At 52.5% G+C, this 14,806-nt stretch overlaps 1 protein-coding gene across 4 annotated transcripts in view; it reads left to right on the plus strand.

Annotated features, from left to right (window-relative positions):
* NDRG3 (NDRG family member 3) overlaps nt 1-14,806 on the plus strand; it is a 118,618-nt gene that overhangs the window by 99,714 nt on the left and 4,098 nt on the right. For all 4 annotated transcript variants that reach the window (XM_073309973.2, XM_073309972.2, XM_073309974.2 and 1 more), the window contains 10 exons: nt 3,059-3,164; nt 4,218-4,338; nt 4,861-4,923; nt 5,247-5,307; nt 6,405-6,491; nt 6,905-6,961; nt 10,071-10,174; nt 11,034-11,099; nt 12,257-12,308; nt 13,920-13,967. In XM_073309973.2, coding sequence (XP_073166074.1) covers nt 3,059-3,164; nt 4,218-4,338; nt 4,861-4,923; nt 5,247-5,307; nt 6,405-6,491; nt 6,905-6,961; nt 10,071-10,174; nt 11,034-11,099; nt 12,257-12,308; nt 13,920-13,967 — 765 coding nt within the window. The remainder of the gene's footprint in view (nt 1-3,058; nt 3,165-4,217; nt 4,339-4,860; nt 4,924-5,246; nt 5,308-6,404; nt 6,492-6,904; nt 6,962-10,070; nt 10,175-11,033; nt 11,100-12,256; nt 12,309-13,919; nt 13,968-14,806) is intronic.

Genomic DNA, 14,806 nt, shown 5'->3' on the forward strand with positions numbered 1-14,806 from the left:
CATTCTGGAAGTCTGGTTTTTGATGGCTGTCTTTTGAATATATGGTTGTATCCAGGGTCACATTCCACACCTCTACCACGCCACTGTAAACTTTGTTTCTGTATGATGGCTAAAGTGCAGATTTTGTCTTGGTTAGTTTTAGTACAAGTCACAGACAGGTCATGGGCAATAAACAAAATTCACAGGAGCCTGTGACCTGCCTTTGACTTGTACTAAAAATAGCCAGAGGGTAGGGCTGGGGTGGGAGGGGGGGACTGACAGCATGAACTCTACCACCAGGGGGGAGGCACAGCCACGGGATGGGGGGGGCACTCAGCCCTGGCTGAAGCCGTGGGGCAGGGGCACACAGCTCCAGCCACGGGTGGGGATGCATGGCCCTGACTGAAGCCGTGTTGGGGGTGGGTGCACAGTCCCGGCTTCAGCCCCAGCCATGGGGCAGGGGTGCATAGCCCCAACCGCAGCCATGGAGGGAGGGAAAGCGCACATAGTCTAGGCCCCAGCCACAGGGCAGGGGCGCACAGCCCTAGTTCCGACCCCAGCCCCAGCCACTGACAGCTGAAGGAGTCACAGAGATGGGGTAAAGTCGTGGAATCCGTGGCTGCCACGATCTCTGTGACTAAATCGTATCCTTAGCAATGGACACATTAGCAATGCTGAGAGGGAGACAAAGCTGAATTCCACTCCCATTCTAATCCCCCTTTTCCAGTTGCTCAGAACTTTCTAGGAAATTACTTTGAGGCTGAGATTTTCCATGCTTATGCTTTCACCCAAAGCCAATTAAAAACGTGTTTTAAATGTGGACTGTTTGGGGTTCTACAAGCAGGCAAACCCTCTCTCCTTAGGGCTTTCCTACATCAGGAAAAGGGTTAGAGGTCAGACTGGGGAGCCAACCCCTCTGTGACTTCGCCCGTGTTCCAAGGCTTGGTCTGCACACAGTTATGCCAGTGTAACTGCAGGTGTGGCATTAACCGATTCCATTAAGTGCCGCTTTGTGCATGAGTGCTCTTAGTTGGGTCAGCTTTCCCATGCTGCAAGCTCAACCAATGCAAACCCAGTTTAACCACCGTGCAGACAGGCTGCAGGAAGTTGCACTGGTTTGATTAAATTGGTGCTGCACAACACCTTTGTTAAGCTGGTGCAGTGTGTGTAGAGCAGGCCTTGGAACTGTCGTTAAATGGGTGCACAAACTGCGTGCCTGCAATCCCTGCAGAGCAGGAACGTGGCTGTGTTGCACACACGTAGCACGGAAATCTGTGTACGCTGCTCTCTCCTCCATGCATCACAAACGTTCCCCAGGCTGTGCAGGGTGGCCAAGTGTTCTGGTAGAGTGTCTCACTTCTGGAATACCATGCAGTTTGTCTCTTTGATCTGACACCCTTCCCATTGCATTCAGCTGATTTTATTGCATTTCATTTATGTTGTTATTTAACATATTGCTGCAGTCCTGTGGTTAAGACACTGGACAGGACTGAGTTCGGAGTATTGTAGCCAAGGCCTAACTGACTGGCTCTTGGGTACTGCAGTATGGCAGATATAAAAGCAGGTGGATGACTAAAATACATGAGACTAGATAGGCAGGGAGGCTGGTAATTGGTAGACCAGTGTCTTCCCTTTTTCTGTGTTTGGGGGGAAAACCTTGGCCGGCTGTCCTGCAAATGGACTTAAAACTCCCCCAGGAACGCCTGCAGTTGAGCTGCAGTCTGGAAGGATGCTGCTGTACTGGCTGTTGGGGCAGTTGCTGTGCATTCAGATGCTTTTAAGCATCTAGGCTTTGATCCAGGAAGCCAGCAGGCTCAGCAGTCAGGGATCCAGGGGACGTGGACAGAGACAGGTTTGATTATCTGTGAACACAGCAAAGCATACGAGGGGCTATGCCCCCTGTGGGAAGGAAGGCAACTCAGGTTCTGGGATGGCCATATTCTTCTGCATTAGAGATCTCAGCTCTGATTTGCAGTAGAGTTTGAATGTGCTTGTCACCAGCTCTTCAGTCTGACTGTGGTAAATCCTGTGAGTATGTGACCCTCTGCCTGGTCTACAAGTCACTCTGCTTCTAAAACAACCTCTTGCTTTTGGTCTCCAACAGTTAGGCTTGTCGCCCGTTCTCTCTGGCCGTTTAGTTTGAGAATGGCTTTGGTCACCGTGCCGTATCCTCTCATCTAGTGCGAGCCTGGGGCCTACTCTGTGCACATTTTGTACCAGAGTAACTGTGCTGGGCGGGTGAGCTAGTTATACTGGTGGAAGCCTTAACATGGATGCAGTTAGACCCGTATAAACATCCTTTATTCCCCTTTCCGTTCAGGAATAGCTATATGGGTAATAAACACCTTTATAATAGTGTAATCACGTCCACGCCGGGGGATGGGCCCCTAGAACTGCAGGGAGAGAGCTGGGGAATCCCCCAGGCTGTGGTGTGAGGTGTGCAGGCTGCTCACATTTCCCACGTTAAATCCTCGGAGGAGTCCCAGCGACATACCCGCCCCCTGGGGTCGCTGCTCCAAGGCTGGGGGTGCCATTGCCACAGGAATACTGTTTGGCCAGCAGGCACAATGCTGTTGTGAATGTGCCCATGCAACAGTCTCTGTTGTGTGGGTTCCCCTGTGAAAACGTCTGAGGAGAAGCTGTGTTCTGTTAATTTCTAACCTTGTACCAGCATGTGACCAGAAAGACCCTGCTAAAGTGACTGAAAAGAGACCTTAACGTTGCAGACAGCCTGGTCTCAAACCATCATCCTAGCTGTGCACCAGTGAAGTGTAATAACTGCCTAGTAGCTGTGGCCAGCACTGGCTCTGCAGAGCGGTGAGCGAGATGGAGCGGGAAGTACTGTGGGATGCCTCGCCCTGGGCAGTCGTGAGGGTAGGGCTGTGACTCTGAGGAGCTGAGAGTTCATGTGGCTTTCCCAGTGTTAGTGGTCCCTGTGGGAACAGGAGTAGATATGAAACATACCAAGGCTCCTGCCCTGGGTGCCCCTCTCCTCCCTGGGCTCCCTGCTTCCCTGTCAGACTGAGTCTGCCCCTGGCTGTGTCGTCCCTGTAGTGAGACTGTTGTCTTCTCTCTGCAGGAGCATGACATCGAGACAGCTTTTGGAGTTGTCCATGTCACCATGCGGGGCACCCCGAAGGGGAAGAGACCTGTCATCCTCACTTACCACGACATTGGCCTCAACCGTAAGTCCTCTTGCTCCAAAGACACTCTCGCTCTCCCCCATCAGCCTGTATCGGCTCTAAAGGGCCGGTTTTAAGGCAAGACTCGGAGTCTTAGTGATCCCTGGGAGCCGCCTGGTCCCCTGATGTGGAGAGCACAGAAATCAAGCTGGCCTGGAGCTGCGACGGGGACAGAGCACATGACAAGGCCTTTGTCTGGAGTGCAGCTCTCTGCATAGGGTGACCAGATGTCCTGTTTTTATAGGGACAGTCCTGTTTTTTGGGACTTTTTCTTATATAGGTGCCTGTTACCCCCCACCCCCGTCCCATTTTTTCACAGTTGCTATCTGGTCACCCTATCTCTGCAGGCCTTGAAGGCCCCGGTGGGGGGAGTCTCAGTGAGGATGCAGAGCGGCCAGCAGTTCAGTCAAAGGCCCAGCTGAGTTGAGCACTGACTGATGGAGCTGCCTGCCCAAGGCCTTCCCACGCGCCGCCCCCTCCTTTACGGAGAGGCTGGGCAGACTAGTTAGCGGCAGACGTGGCGTGGTGCTGAGAACTGCTCTAAGGCAGGCACTGCTGTTATAGGTCCTCATCACCCCAGCCCCTCTTCCAAAAGGTTTTACCCCCAGGAGCTTCCCAGGCCCCTCACGTAACTGTTCTTAGGAAAGTCCAGCACCTGTGTATACGAGTAACCAGGATCTCTTGGTCTGGCTGCAAACCCCAGTGTTCCTCAGTCCTGTGTCCTCTTGCTATTGACTAAGTCTGTGTGAGCTGTGCAGTGTGGTGTCTGGCTGATTGGCTGGGCAGTGAGGGTAGCTTGCGATTGTTTCTGCCCCACCCCCTCCCGCTGCTCTCCCAACACCAAACACTCCCTAGATTGCTGTCACATGGACTTTAACAGACCCCTGGTCACACCATGCACCACCAGGCTTCGGGTGTCCAAACAGTGCACAGCAGCAATGGGGTTTCCAGAGCAGCCTGTTTGGGTCAGTGCAGGCAGGTGGCACTGCTGTTCCAAGCATGAGTTGTAGCAGAATTTGGGCCGGGTCCAAGGCTCACTAGGCATTTCTCTTGCAGACAAATCCTGTTTCAATGCATTCTTTAACTTTGAAGACATGCAGGAGATTACCCAGCACTTTGCTGTGTGCCATGTGGATGCACCAGGCCAGCAGGAGGGAGCTCCCCCTTTCCCGACTGGGTAAGAACTCTCCGAAGCCCCTTCTCAGAGCTCCAGGTGTGTGCTCAGGGTCTGCTCACACCAAGATGCTATTTAATCCAAATGGGGCTCCCCATGCTGCCAGAGGCAGGCTGCCACCTGGTCAGCCCTGGCGGTAGGGGGAGGGATCACTCCAGCCAGCAGGGTCTCTGTCCTCTGGAGCAGAGGAGGCACTAAGAGCCAGTGCTGGAAGTGATGCTGCTGGGAGCTTTTGATTTAGCACATGATCCCAGCCGACCCAAACTAAGATATAGCTGGAGTTGCTTGGTCCATCCCTCCATTCTCCAGCATGGGATCTGTGCTGGAGAGATCTCTGCGAACACAGCTTACGGGGCGGGATCCGTAATGTGCCATGCTGCAGTGTCACTGCACCGTAGTTACCCGAGCCCACGCCGATCGAACGCTCCTGCCTATTGGAATGTCATCGGAAGGCTGGTGTCTGCGTCCCCTCTGGTGGTCAGTGTTCGGAGGCTTGCCGATTCCAGCCTCTCCTTTGGGTTTCAGGTACCACTATCCTAGTATGGATGAACTGGCTGAAATGCTGTCTGCTGTTCTAACCCACCTGAGGTGAGTGTGCAGAGGGGCCCAGGCTGACTCCTGTCAGATTATTGCAAGAGGGCATGCTGCCATTCCAGCAGCTCCGCCTGTGCTCCTGCGGGGCTCTGCTTGGGCTGCGTGCAATGGACATTGGCTGTCCCAGGCCCTTGCCCAGCCCACACAGCCTTGGCATGGAGTGACATGTGCCACCGCATGCCTGCTGTGTGACTGCAGGGCCCAAAAGAGAACAAGCCTTTGATCCAGGCGAGCTGGTCTGAGGTCTGGATGGGGTGGGGGTACCCAGGGCTTGAGTTTAAAGTGTCTCTTCTGACTCTGATGCGTCTGTATTTCAGCCTGAAAAGCATCATTGGGATTGGCGTTGGAGCTGGTGCTCACATCCTCAGCAGGTTTGCAGTAAGTAGGTTTTTTTCCACCCTGCCCCCACTAACCATACTGCCTCTTTGCAGGGCATAGGCAGAGAAGCAGGGATTTCAGGATACATCCAAATGAGAGCTGCTTAGGGTACCTGAGGGGTTAAACAGAGCCAGGGCTGCTCTACAGCCTTGCCAGACTCGGGGGGAGTGCCTGGCGTAGGGATGCCATTAGAGTCAGTTAATTGCCATTAAATGCTGGAGAGGTCAGTGGGGTTGGGGATTGGCCCCTCGCACATGTAGGAGGGGAGACAAGTAGATGCTCCATGGTCACACTGTACTGAATCTCATCTCAGCATTCATAGCTAGAAAGATAAATCCCATTTCTAAAATCTGCAGTTCAGACTTAGAGCCCCATAAACAGCTTTCCTGTGCTGCGTCCAGTAATCCAAGGCGGATCGGAAATCCAGACTGAAAGCTGTCATTGTGGGTCTCCGAGTGCAGCAGTGGGTGCTCTCACTTCCCACAGTAAGCAGTCTGGGTTCAGGTTCTAGCATGGTCATAGGTATTAGACAGTGTCCAGCTGCCCAGAAAATGGACATCTCAAGTGGTTTCAACTTGTCTTGGTCTCTTCCCCGTGGGCAAGTGTGGTGGCAGAGCTGTGTGGGCGATGTAAACACAATAGCTGAGTTCCCCATGCCTTTCTCGAGTCAGCTTCTTTCCTTCTATCAGTGGATTAAAACTGAGTGGACTCTAGATGTAACTATATTCCCCAAACAGTCCCTGCTGAAAACTCTGGATGCTGACAACATGTCCCATGTCATGGGCCTGCAATTTACAGGAGGCTGAGTGTGGCCATGGTTAAGGTGGAGCACTGGAAATGTCTTCCTGCTTTGTTATGGACTCCCTACATGTGACCCTGGCAGAGTCACTTCGATTTTCTTGCTTCAGTAGAATGGGGTGAAGCTGCTGCCCTTGCTCTGTGAGAAGTATTGTTAGCAATTATCCAATCAGGGTTTCAGTTACAGGTTCTCCTCTTATTTTGCTGTCTCTGACTCTCTCAGGGAGTTCCCCAACCATTGTGCCTCCTGGTCCCCTGGGGCCCCTCACACTGAATGTGCTGTGTTTCTCTCCTTGCAGCTGAATCACCCCGACCTGGTGGAGGGGCTTGTGCTCATCAATGTTGATCCATGTGCAAAAGGCTGGATGGACTGGGCAGCAGCCAAGGTGAGACTCTTCTCTCTCTCTTTCTGTGCATGAGTGCTGCAGACCATCCTGTACAAGTTACAGAGCCAGGCCCCGCAGGTTGGGTTCTCAAACGAAGCAGGGCTGGGATTGGTCATGCATGACTGGGAGACCCTGGGTTACTGCAAGTGATGTTGGGTATCACCAGTCAGCTCAGAGTCAGTACAGCACTCAAGGTCCTAGCATGGACAGGGGATTGGCACATTTCTCTCGGATGTGCTGGTGAACTCCAGGGAGCTGTGTTCTGTATGCTTCTATGGCAGGAGCCAAGCCCTTCCGAAACTCTGGGGGCTCATTCCCTGTACCTAAAGCTAGTTTGGCCTTTACAGTTTTTCAGTCATTTGTCGCTAAGTTTCTCATAGGAATTTGCATGAGATGTTTTTGTTACTTTTCAGTTTTCAGGCTGGACGACCAACATAGTGGACATTGTCTTGGCTCACCATTTTGGTCATGTAAGTAACCTGCAGGCTGCAGAGCTGATGATACTAGGCAAGGTGTAGGCCTTATACTTTGTACTCAGCTGTCCTTCAGATCTTGAGATCTCTCTGAGCCAAACAACTGTTTCCACAGGTGGTGCCAAGTTCTCTGCTGGGCAACCCTGCAGCCAGGACTTGGCACCTTTAATGACATTCATGCAGATTCTATTACCTGCCCTGCCCACTCGCGCCATTCTCAGCGTCAGGCAAGGCAGTAAAATGTGAACGAATTCCACTCTCTCCTGCTGAAGAGCTGATTTCCTAAACAACCCTGTCCCCTGCCTGCACCTAGGAAAGGAATGGTAGGGTCGTGTGGCATATGCGGATGCCAGTCTCACAGCTGTGATGCCATCCAGGCATTTAGAAGCTCTCTGAGAAGCAGCAGCTTTATAATAGGCCGCCAATGCAAACTCAGGTCTTAAAAACAAGACTCTTTCCTCACAGCTCCCATTCCTCTGTGGTCCCAGTGCAGAGCAGGTTTCCACTGGCTTCTGGGAAAAAGCCAGCAACAAAGGAAGCTGTCTGCACTCGTCACCATAAACTCTTATATTTCTTGGGAACTTATTTAGGGAGCAACTCTGAATTTGGGCAGAACTCAGGAAATGTTTGAGCTCATCCCTTGCACGGCCATGTGCAATGTTTTTTTAGGAATGTAGTAATCTGGGTGAGTTCTTTACAAACAAACTCGCTCTTTTATAGTAAACAGGGGTTTTCCAGGCCAGTGTGTTCCAACAGAGCCTTTTGTGTGCAATCCTTCTTCTCCAAGTGTCACCACTTAGCAGCTGTCCCTCTGCTGCCTTTTGCTATCCCTGCTACTTAGCTTTGAATTCTGCCCTGAATTCCCCCACTGGTTAAGAGGTCTGAGGAATTTACATTAGTGTCTCCAGAAACAGGTTTGGTTGGTGAAGTTACAGATGTGCCCAGCTGCTATGAACAGAGGGTGTGAGTGGCAAGTGAGCCTGCAAACAGGACTTTCCTGGGTTTGTCAAATCCACACAGGGTCAGACATTTTGCTGCCCCAACAATTAAGCTTTTCCCAGTCCCTGCAGACCCTGTGCTGCTGGTCTGTCCATGGAAACTAGTGCAGTGGGCACCTGGTGTGTGGTTGCCCTGACTGTCCTCCAAATTTGCCCAACGCAGCTGATAAGAGGGGACCGGCAGGTTCCTTTGTGTTCAGTCTGGAGACATTTTACTTGCTGTGAGAGTTGGGGGGACAGTGGGACATTTACTTGCTATGAGAGTTGGGGGGGACAGTGGGACAATGTGTCCAGTCACATACCAAGGCACTAACCTGCCCTACTCGTCCTGTCAAGCTCTTCCTTTTGACCTCAGGAACAGCAGCCCTGGGCTGCCCTCGAGGCTCTTTTCCCCCCTCCCTGACCTCAGGGGCAGCAGGGCCGGGCCGCATCCTGCTGAGCCATTCCCAAACTAGTTTTTACAGAAGGGGGAAAAACAGATCCATGCGTCTTGGAAACAATGATTCTCTCTAGATGCTGACTGGTTCTAGGTAATTTCTTACCAGTCTTTCTCTTTCCAGCCATGGCTGGCTTTCTCTCAATCAGGATCTTCCATAGAAGTACAAAGTGATGCTTCCCCTTGTCTTCCTAGGCAAAAGAGGTTTGCCTAAATAGGCTTTCCACTTATATTCAGTTCCCGGGGACTTCAGCCCCCTTGGCGAAGGACCCATCTGTCCCAGCTTGCAAGAGCTCTGGCCATTGTGCCTGTCCAGTGATGACTTCTCCTCTCTCCTTATATCTTCCCAAACTCCCTGTTTTGTCCCCGACTCAGGATGACCTCACACTGTTCTTCCATTCCTGTGGGCTTCCCACCCCCCTGCTGATTTGTACGTGAACGGGGCTGCCATTGTTTTGATTCCACTGTGCCTAAATTACACAGGACACAGCCTTCCCTCCTAGGTGGGAGAAATCCTGTTCTCTCCCTTTGTTTGGTCACAGACTTTAAAGCATAATATTAGTGAAGCTCAGTAATTCCTTGTCTGGTCTTAACACAGACATTTCATGAGGATACTAATCACCAGCATGTGACCAGTTCACGTATGATACCTTCCACACCCCTTCGACACAGACTGTGACAGTAGTGAGTTGGGTGTAGTGAATATGTCAGGCCTGGCAGGAGTTGCTGACACGCAGGAGCGAATGCCTAGTGGGTCTCTGTCACAATCACCAAACCTCCCGCCTCTGTAGGTGACTGTTCAGTGTATGCTCTGCTCTGCCCACTTCACCTCCTCGTGCCCGCTCCTCACATTGCTCCTTTCTCTCACCCTCCCCGTACAATCAGATCCCACAGTCAGGGCTTCTCTACTCGACACATCCCTGCTGGTGTGCTGTGCCAGCAGGCCCCTAGTGGAGAGGCAGCGTAAGCCTCCAGAAGGAGGAGTTCTGCCAGCGTAGCTACACCACCTCCAGGAGCAACATCAGCTGTGTCGACAAGAGCGCTCTGCGTCTACGCTGGGGTTTGTCGGCACAGCTGTGTCGGCGGGGGAGGGGGATTTCACACTCCTAACTGCTATAGGTATGCCGGCAAAACTTCAGAGTGTGCACTAACCTCAGGTGAAGCGTCTTTACAGGCCTGGACAGTGGGGTAAGATTTTTCTCTGCAAATAACACCCATCAAAGGGTTTGTCTATGTGAGAAAATTGTGTATGGTACAGAGAAGGTGGCAAAAGCCGCTAATTTGGAGGCAGCTATACCAATATGAGTGCTTATGCCAATACAGCATAGTCCAGTTCAGGAACCAAGATAAGCTACACTGGTATAAGGCACCTTTCTACTGATATAACTGCATCTCCATAGAGCTTGTACCAATATAATCATCTTGGTAAAAGATCATACGCCTAATGGACCTAGTTCTATTAGCAAAACTTGTAGTGTAAATCAGTCCTGAGTGTGGTTTGGGATTTTTACCATTTGCTTTATCAGCAGAATGAATTGCTTAACTGAACCCAGCTCAGTAATTTGTTGCACGGTCAGTGAAGTTCATTTCTCAAATTGCATTTTTAAATGTATAATAGTAACAACGAGGTTGATCGATGTCTTTTTCTAAACTCCTCTCCCCACATGTGCAGGAAGAACTGCAAGCTAATCTGGACCTGATCCAGACTTACAGACTCCATATTGCACAGGACATTAACCAAGAGAACCTTCAGATGTTTCTTGCCTCATATAACAGGTACAGGACTCCATTCTGCCAGTGCATAGAAGGCCGATCTCAGAGTTACCCTCACGCCTTGTGCATCACTGGGTACAAACAGCATTGCAGCAAATGTAACACCAGGGAGCAGGGGAGGAATCCATGGGGGATGAATAGTTCAGCTCCACTGCGGGGGGGCGCCCTCAAATCTTTCCTAGTGCCTCCTAATATTCTTCAGTGAGTCTCTTCCACAATGAGCTACTCTGTGTGAAGCTCCCTACAGAGCCCAACCCTTCCTTGACTTCAGCTCACTGCTCTGGACTCTTGTAACTAATGATTTTCTATTACAAATCGAGCCTCCTCAGCCTTTCTGCCCAGATCAGCCTTTCTGCCCTCCGGGGCACTTCAGAAACAGGAGACGTAGAGGCTCAGGAGCGCTTTACGCTTGGTAAAAGGGCTCACATCCACCTGTTGTTTCCCTTCGTATCCTCTCAGGTTTTGACCCTTAAGTGCAAACCGGTGCTTTGGGTGCTCTGCTGAGTGAGCCACGTGGCTTTGCTAACCTGCCACCACCGCCTCTGTGGGTCAGGCCCAGGTTGTTTCTGAAGCTCGGAGACCAGGCCCTGTTTTCTGACTTATTGCTGCTCCTCTGAGCAGTACCTGCATGTGGTATGGGGCATCGTGCTGCGTTTTCAGATGAGGCTCACAGATTCCTCTGTGTGTGACCTTTGTCACTTCGTATTTTGGTCTCCTTTGAGCCTTTCAGCCTTTGGGGAGGCTGAGTCCTCTCGTTCCATGGCCCTCTCTCCAGACGGAATCCACAGGATCTCATTGGCACCCACCACACCCGGATTATCTGGGTTGGTCTGATGGAGAGTTGTTCTCCTTTGTCTTCTAGCCGCAGGGACCTGGAAATTGAGAGGCCAGTTCTGGGCATTGGTGAAAACACAACAAAAACATTCAAGTAAGTTGCTGTGGATCGCTCTGTGCACCCATTTCAAACTGCAGAGTTAGTTCCACAGAGAGGCTGCTGCGTCTCGGCAAGAGACCCAAGAGCCTGAATGCTGAGAAGAATTCAGCAGCACTGTGCTCAGGATGCAGAAATATTAATCTAGAGTGCAGTGTGGTGGGGGCACATCATGGCTCCAGGGTTAAGGAGCCCCTTAAGAAGGAAATACCCTTTTGTTGCATATGGATGACAGTGTCCCCTCCCCAAGCTCACAGCATTTACTTAAGGAGCAGCGTTAATGTTCTGTTACTGGGTTCTAAGCAGCTCCTTTAGGAGATTTTTTTAATGTACTTTTCTGTCTTGATTTTTTGAGATTTGAAAATTGACCCACTTCTGGGTTATAGCAAAATCTAAGTCCTAGGCTAACTTTAAGTTTACTAATGTTATTTTTTTAAATTTTTGAATACTCAGTCATAAGTAAGGCTGTGACCCCACTCGCAGCAGCAGGAGTTTGGGAGTGGGAGGGGGTTGGGGTATGGAAGCAGGTGAGGGGTCTGGGCGGCGCTTAGCTCGGGGGCTCCTCGGAAGCAGCCAGCATGTCCGGCTCCTAGGTGGAGGCGCAGCCAGGAAGCTCCATGCACTGCCTCCGTCTGCAGGTGCCGCCCCCACAGCTCCCATTGGTCGCAGTTCCTGGCCACTGGGAGCTGCAGAGCGGGCGCTCAGGGCGGGGGCAGCGCGCAGAGCTCCCCAGGCTGCGTTTCCATCTAGGGGCTGCAGGGACATGGCGGCCGCTTCCAGGAGCCCCGTGGAGCCAGGTAAGGAGCCTGCCAGCCCCGCCCCGCATCCCCGAGCAGTCGCAGGAGTCCCGGGCCACGCACTGCTGCCCAGCCCCCCGCCCCCTGAGCAGTAGCAGGGGTCATAGAATCATTAGAATATCAGGGTCGGAAGGGACCTCAGGAGGTCATCTAGTCCAACCCCCTGCTCAAAGCAGGACCAATCCCCAACTAATCCTGGACCCCACACCGCTCCCCAATGGGGGTCCCGAGCCATGCTCTAAATTAACAAAGGTTTTTGAGAGGCTAGAGGAGAATAGAACTAAGCTGGAGCCATGAAAGCTATGGATAGATTAATTGCACTGCAATTAATGTACTTCTCTGCTGGCTTTTGCCCAGGTGCCCTGCCTTATTAGTGGTTGGTGACAGCTCGCCTGCCGTTGAAGCTGTGGTATGTATACAAGGTCTCTTTTGCGCTGAATGCTCTTCTTAGTCCCAGTGAGCAATTAGCAACCCCCCACCCCACCTACTGTCTCATGGACCGGCTAGTACTCAGCACTCACCCAAAATGTCTCACAAACAGGGCTTGTCTTTTATTTATTTTAGTCAGTAGCGCTGCTTGCGTTTCCCAAAGGAAGAAACCAGGCTTCATGCCCTGGAAGTTGAGAGAGCGATCAGCTATTACTTAGAGCAGTGGTGTGCAAACTGGGGAGTGCACCCCCCAGCGGAGGCTCAAGAGATTCTCGGGCGGGCGGGGGGGGGCCATGAAGAAACTGGGATCCCATGGGGGGAGCAGGATAAAAATAGAGTGGGTATTGCTGGGCAGGAGCGGGATTAAGAAAAATAGTCCACCCCACGCCGCAAACATGAACGCCCCGGCCAGCAGCCACTGCTCTCCAGCCGCCCAGCTCTGAAGGCAGCGCCGCCATCAGCAGCAGAGCAGAAGGGTGGTAATGGGGTGCGACAGGAGGGGGCGCGATACATTCCATGAACGGTAAGCGGGGGCGCGACTGGAAAACTAGAGAAAACTCCTTGGCATTTCAGGAGCTCTAACAGCCTCCTTAGGGACAGATCTAAAGGGAGTTTGAGCTGAAAAGCTACGGGTGTATTAACTAAAGCCCTTGTTCCTGAGCGTCTCAGGGCTCACTCAGCTACGGCCGTGGCAGTTTCAGTGAGCTGTATCTTGCAACAAGCCCTTAATGTAGATCTATAGGGCTGCTACATGGCACTCAGTTCACACCGCCATGGGTCCCTGCTCTCTTCCCTAGAGTCCAGGTCGTTCACAGGGTTTGATTTTGCAGCAGGGATAGTGTCCCCGAGGACTCCAGTCGCTTCCCAGCTGGCAGCAGGGGGAGGCGGCAACGGGCTCTCCCAGGCCTCAGCCTCCGTGCATGTGACATAGCACGAAACAGCCTGATTCCCAGCTCCTGGACAGCACAGTAACATTGTGATGCATCATCCATCAATACACTGCGTAATAGTCTGCCCTGGCCTGGCCTGGCCTGACTCCACCAGCTCTCTTGGGCTCAGCTGACCTACGTACCACTCTCTGTACAGGTCTCCTGGATGGCCAGGGGTCCGGATCAGGGTTCCCCCTCCATGCTGTGGTGCCTCCCACTAGCTGTGTCGGCTGTAGCATAGGCTCTTGGTTGGGCGAGGTTCTGAATGTTTCAGCGTGCAAACCACCGCTCATGTGGTCTCTTGGTCCCCTCCCATCCCAACCACAGCCCCGTCTCCAGAGTGCTGGAGCTTTCTGCTCATGGCAGAGTGATGCAGGAGAGCAGTTCTGGATCAGTCTTTAGCACTAGGAGGGTTTCATTCTTACTGCAAGAAGTTACTCGTGCCCCTGCTGCTCTACATTCCATCCGTCCTCCGCTGTCTGATCACCTCCTCCCATGCTGGGACTGTGCTGGCGGCAGCCTGGTCCCCTGATGCTCCTGTCACTGAGGGTGGTTGTTGTCTCTTGGGGAGCAGCAGCCCCAATGAAAGCACCTGCCCCATGCTCCAGATCTGACACATGTGGGCATGTGACGCCATTTGATTTTCCCCTTTTTGTTTTTAGGTTGAATGTAACTCGCGTCTGGACCCTATCAACACTACGCTCCTGAAGGTACCAGGCAGCTCCAGGGGCCTGCCACAGACTGCCTTAGGGATACTACGTCTGCTGAGAGCCCAGCTCTGTGCATTGATCTCCTTAAATGCATCTGGCTTTCACGGAGGTGTCTAGAGAGATGATCTGGGCCAGATGCTCTCCTGAGCCACTCAGCACAGGAGAGGAGGCAGGCTGCCAGGTTCCTGCAGTCCCTGCACTGCACCTCTCTGGCCTTGGCAAAACTTAGGGCAGCCTCGGAACTACTTGAGCTTACACTGACTGGAAAACAGTCCCCAAGGGAGCACCTGCCAGCTGAGAACTAGCGTGCAGAGGTGTCCCAGCCATGTGCTCTGCATGCCCCTAGTATGCCTCCTATGCTAGGGTCAGCTGGGGTGGCACAGGAGTCGCTTACACCACCTTTAGACCAATTGCAAGTCCCTGCCACCTCCACCCACCGCCAGGGGACTTCTCCACTGAGCAGACGGCCCTTCTCTCTAGGAGGCAGAAAGAGCCTGGATATTAGGGTTGGGGAGTCTATCCCTCCTCTGGCAGGAAGGGCCTTGGCACATGGCTGGTGAAGGAGGTGCTCTGTGACTCCTAGAATATGGCCCAGACACCCCTTGTTAATGGAGATGTGCAGCCTGTGAAGACTAGCGGGCCATGCTCCTTGAGCCAAGTGGAGACAGTCACGGTGAAGCGCTGCATGCTGGAACCCCCAGTCACCACAGGCCACGGCTCTGTTAAAAGTGAGGGAGCAGCATCTGCTTTTTGGTCAGTGAGGATTGAATGGGCCCCAGTGGGGCTGGCAGTGTTAGCCCAGCCCCTGGCCTGGCCAGATGGCATGGGGAAGGGACTCT

The sequence above is a fragment of the Lepidochelys kempii genome, chromosome 13 (genome assembly GCF_965140285.1).
Source record: "Lepidochelys kempii isolate rLepKem1 chromosome 13, rLepKem1.hap1, whole genome shotgun sequence".
NCBI classification, from domain to species: domain Eukaryota; kingdom Metazoa; phylum Chordata; order Testudines; family Cheloniidae; genus Lepidochelys; species Lepidochelys kempii.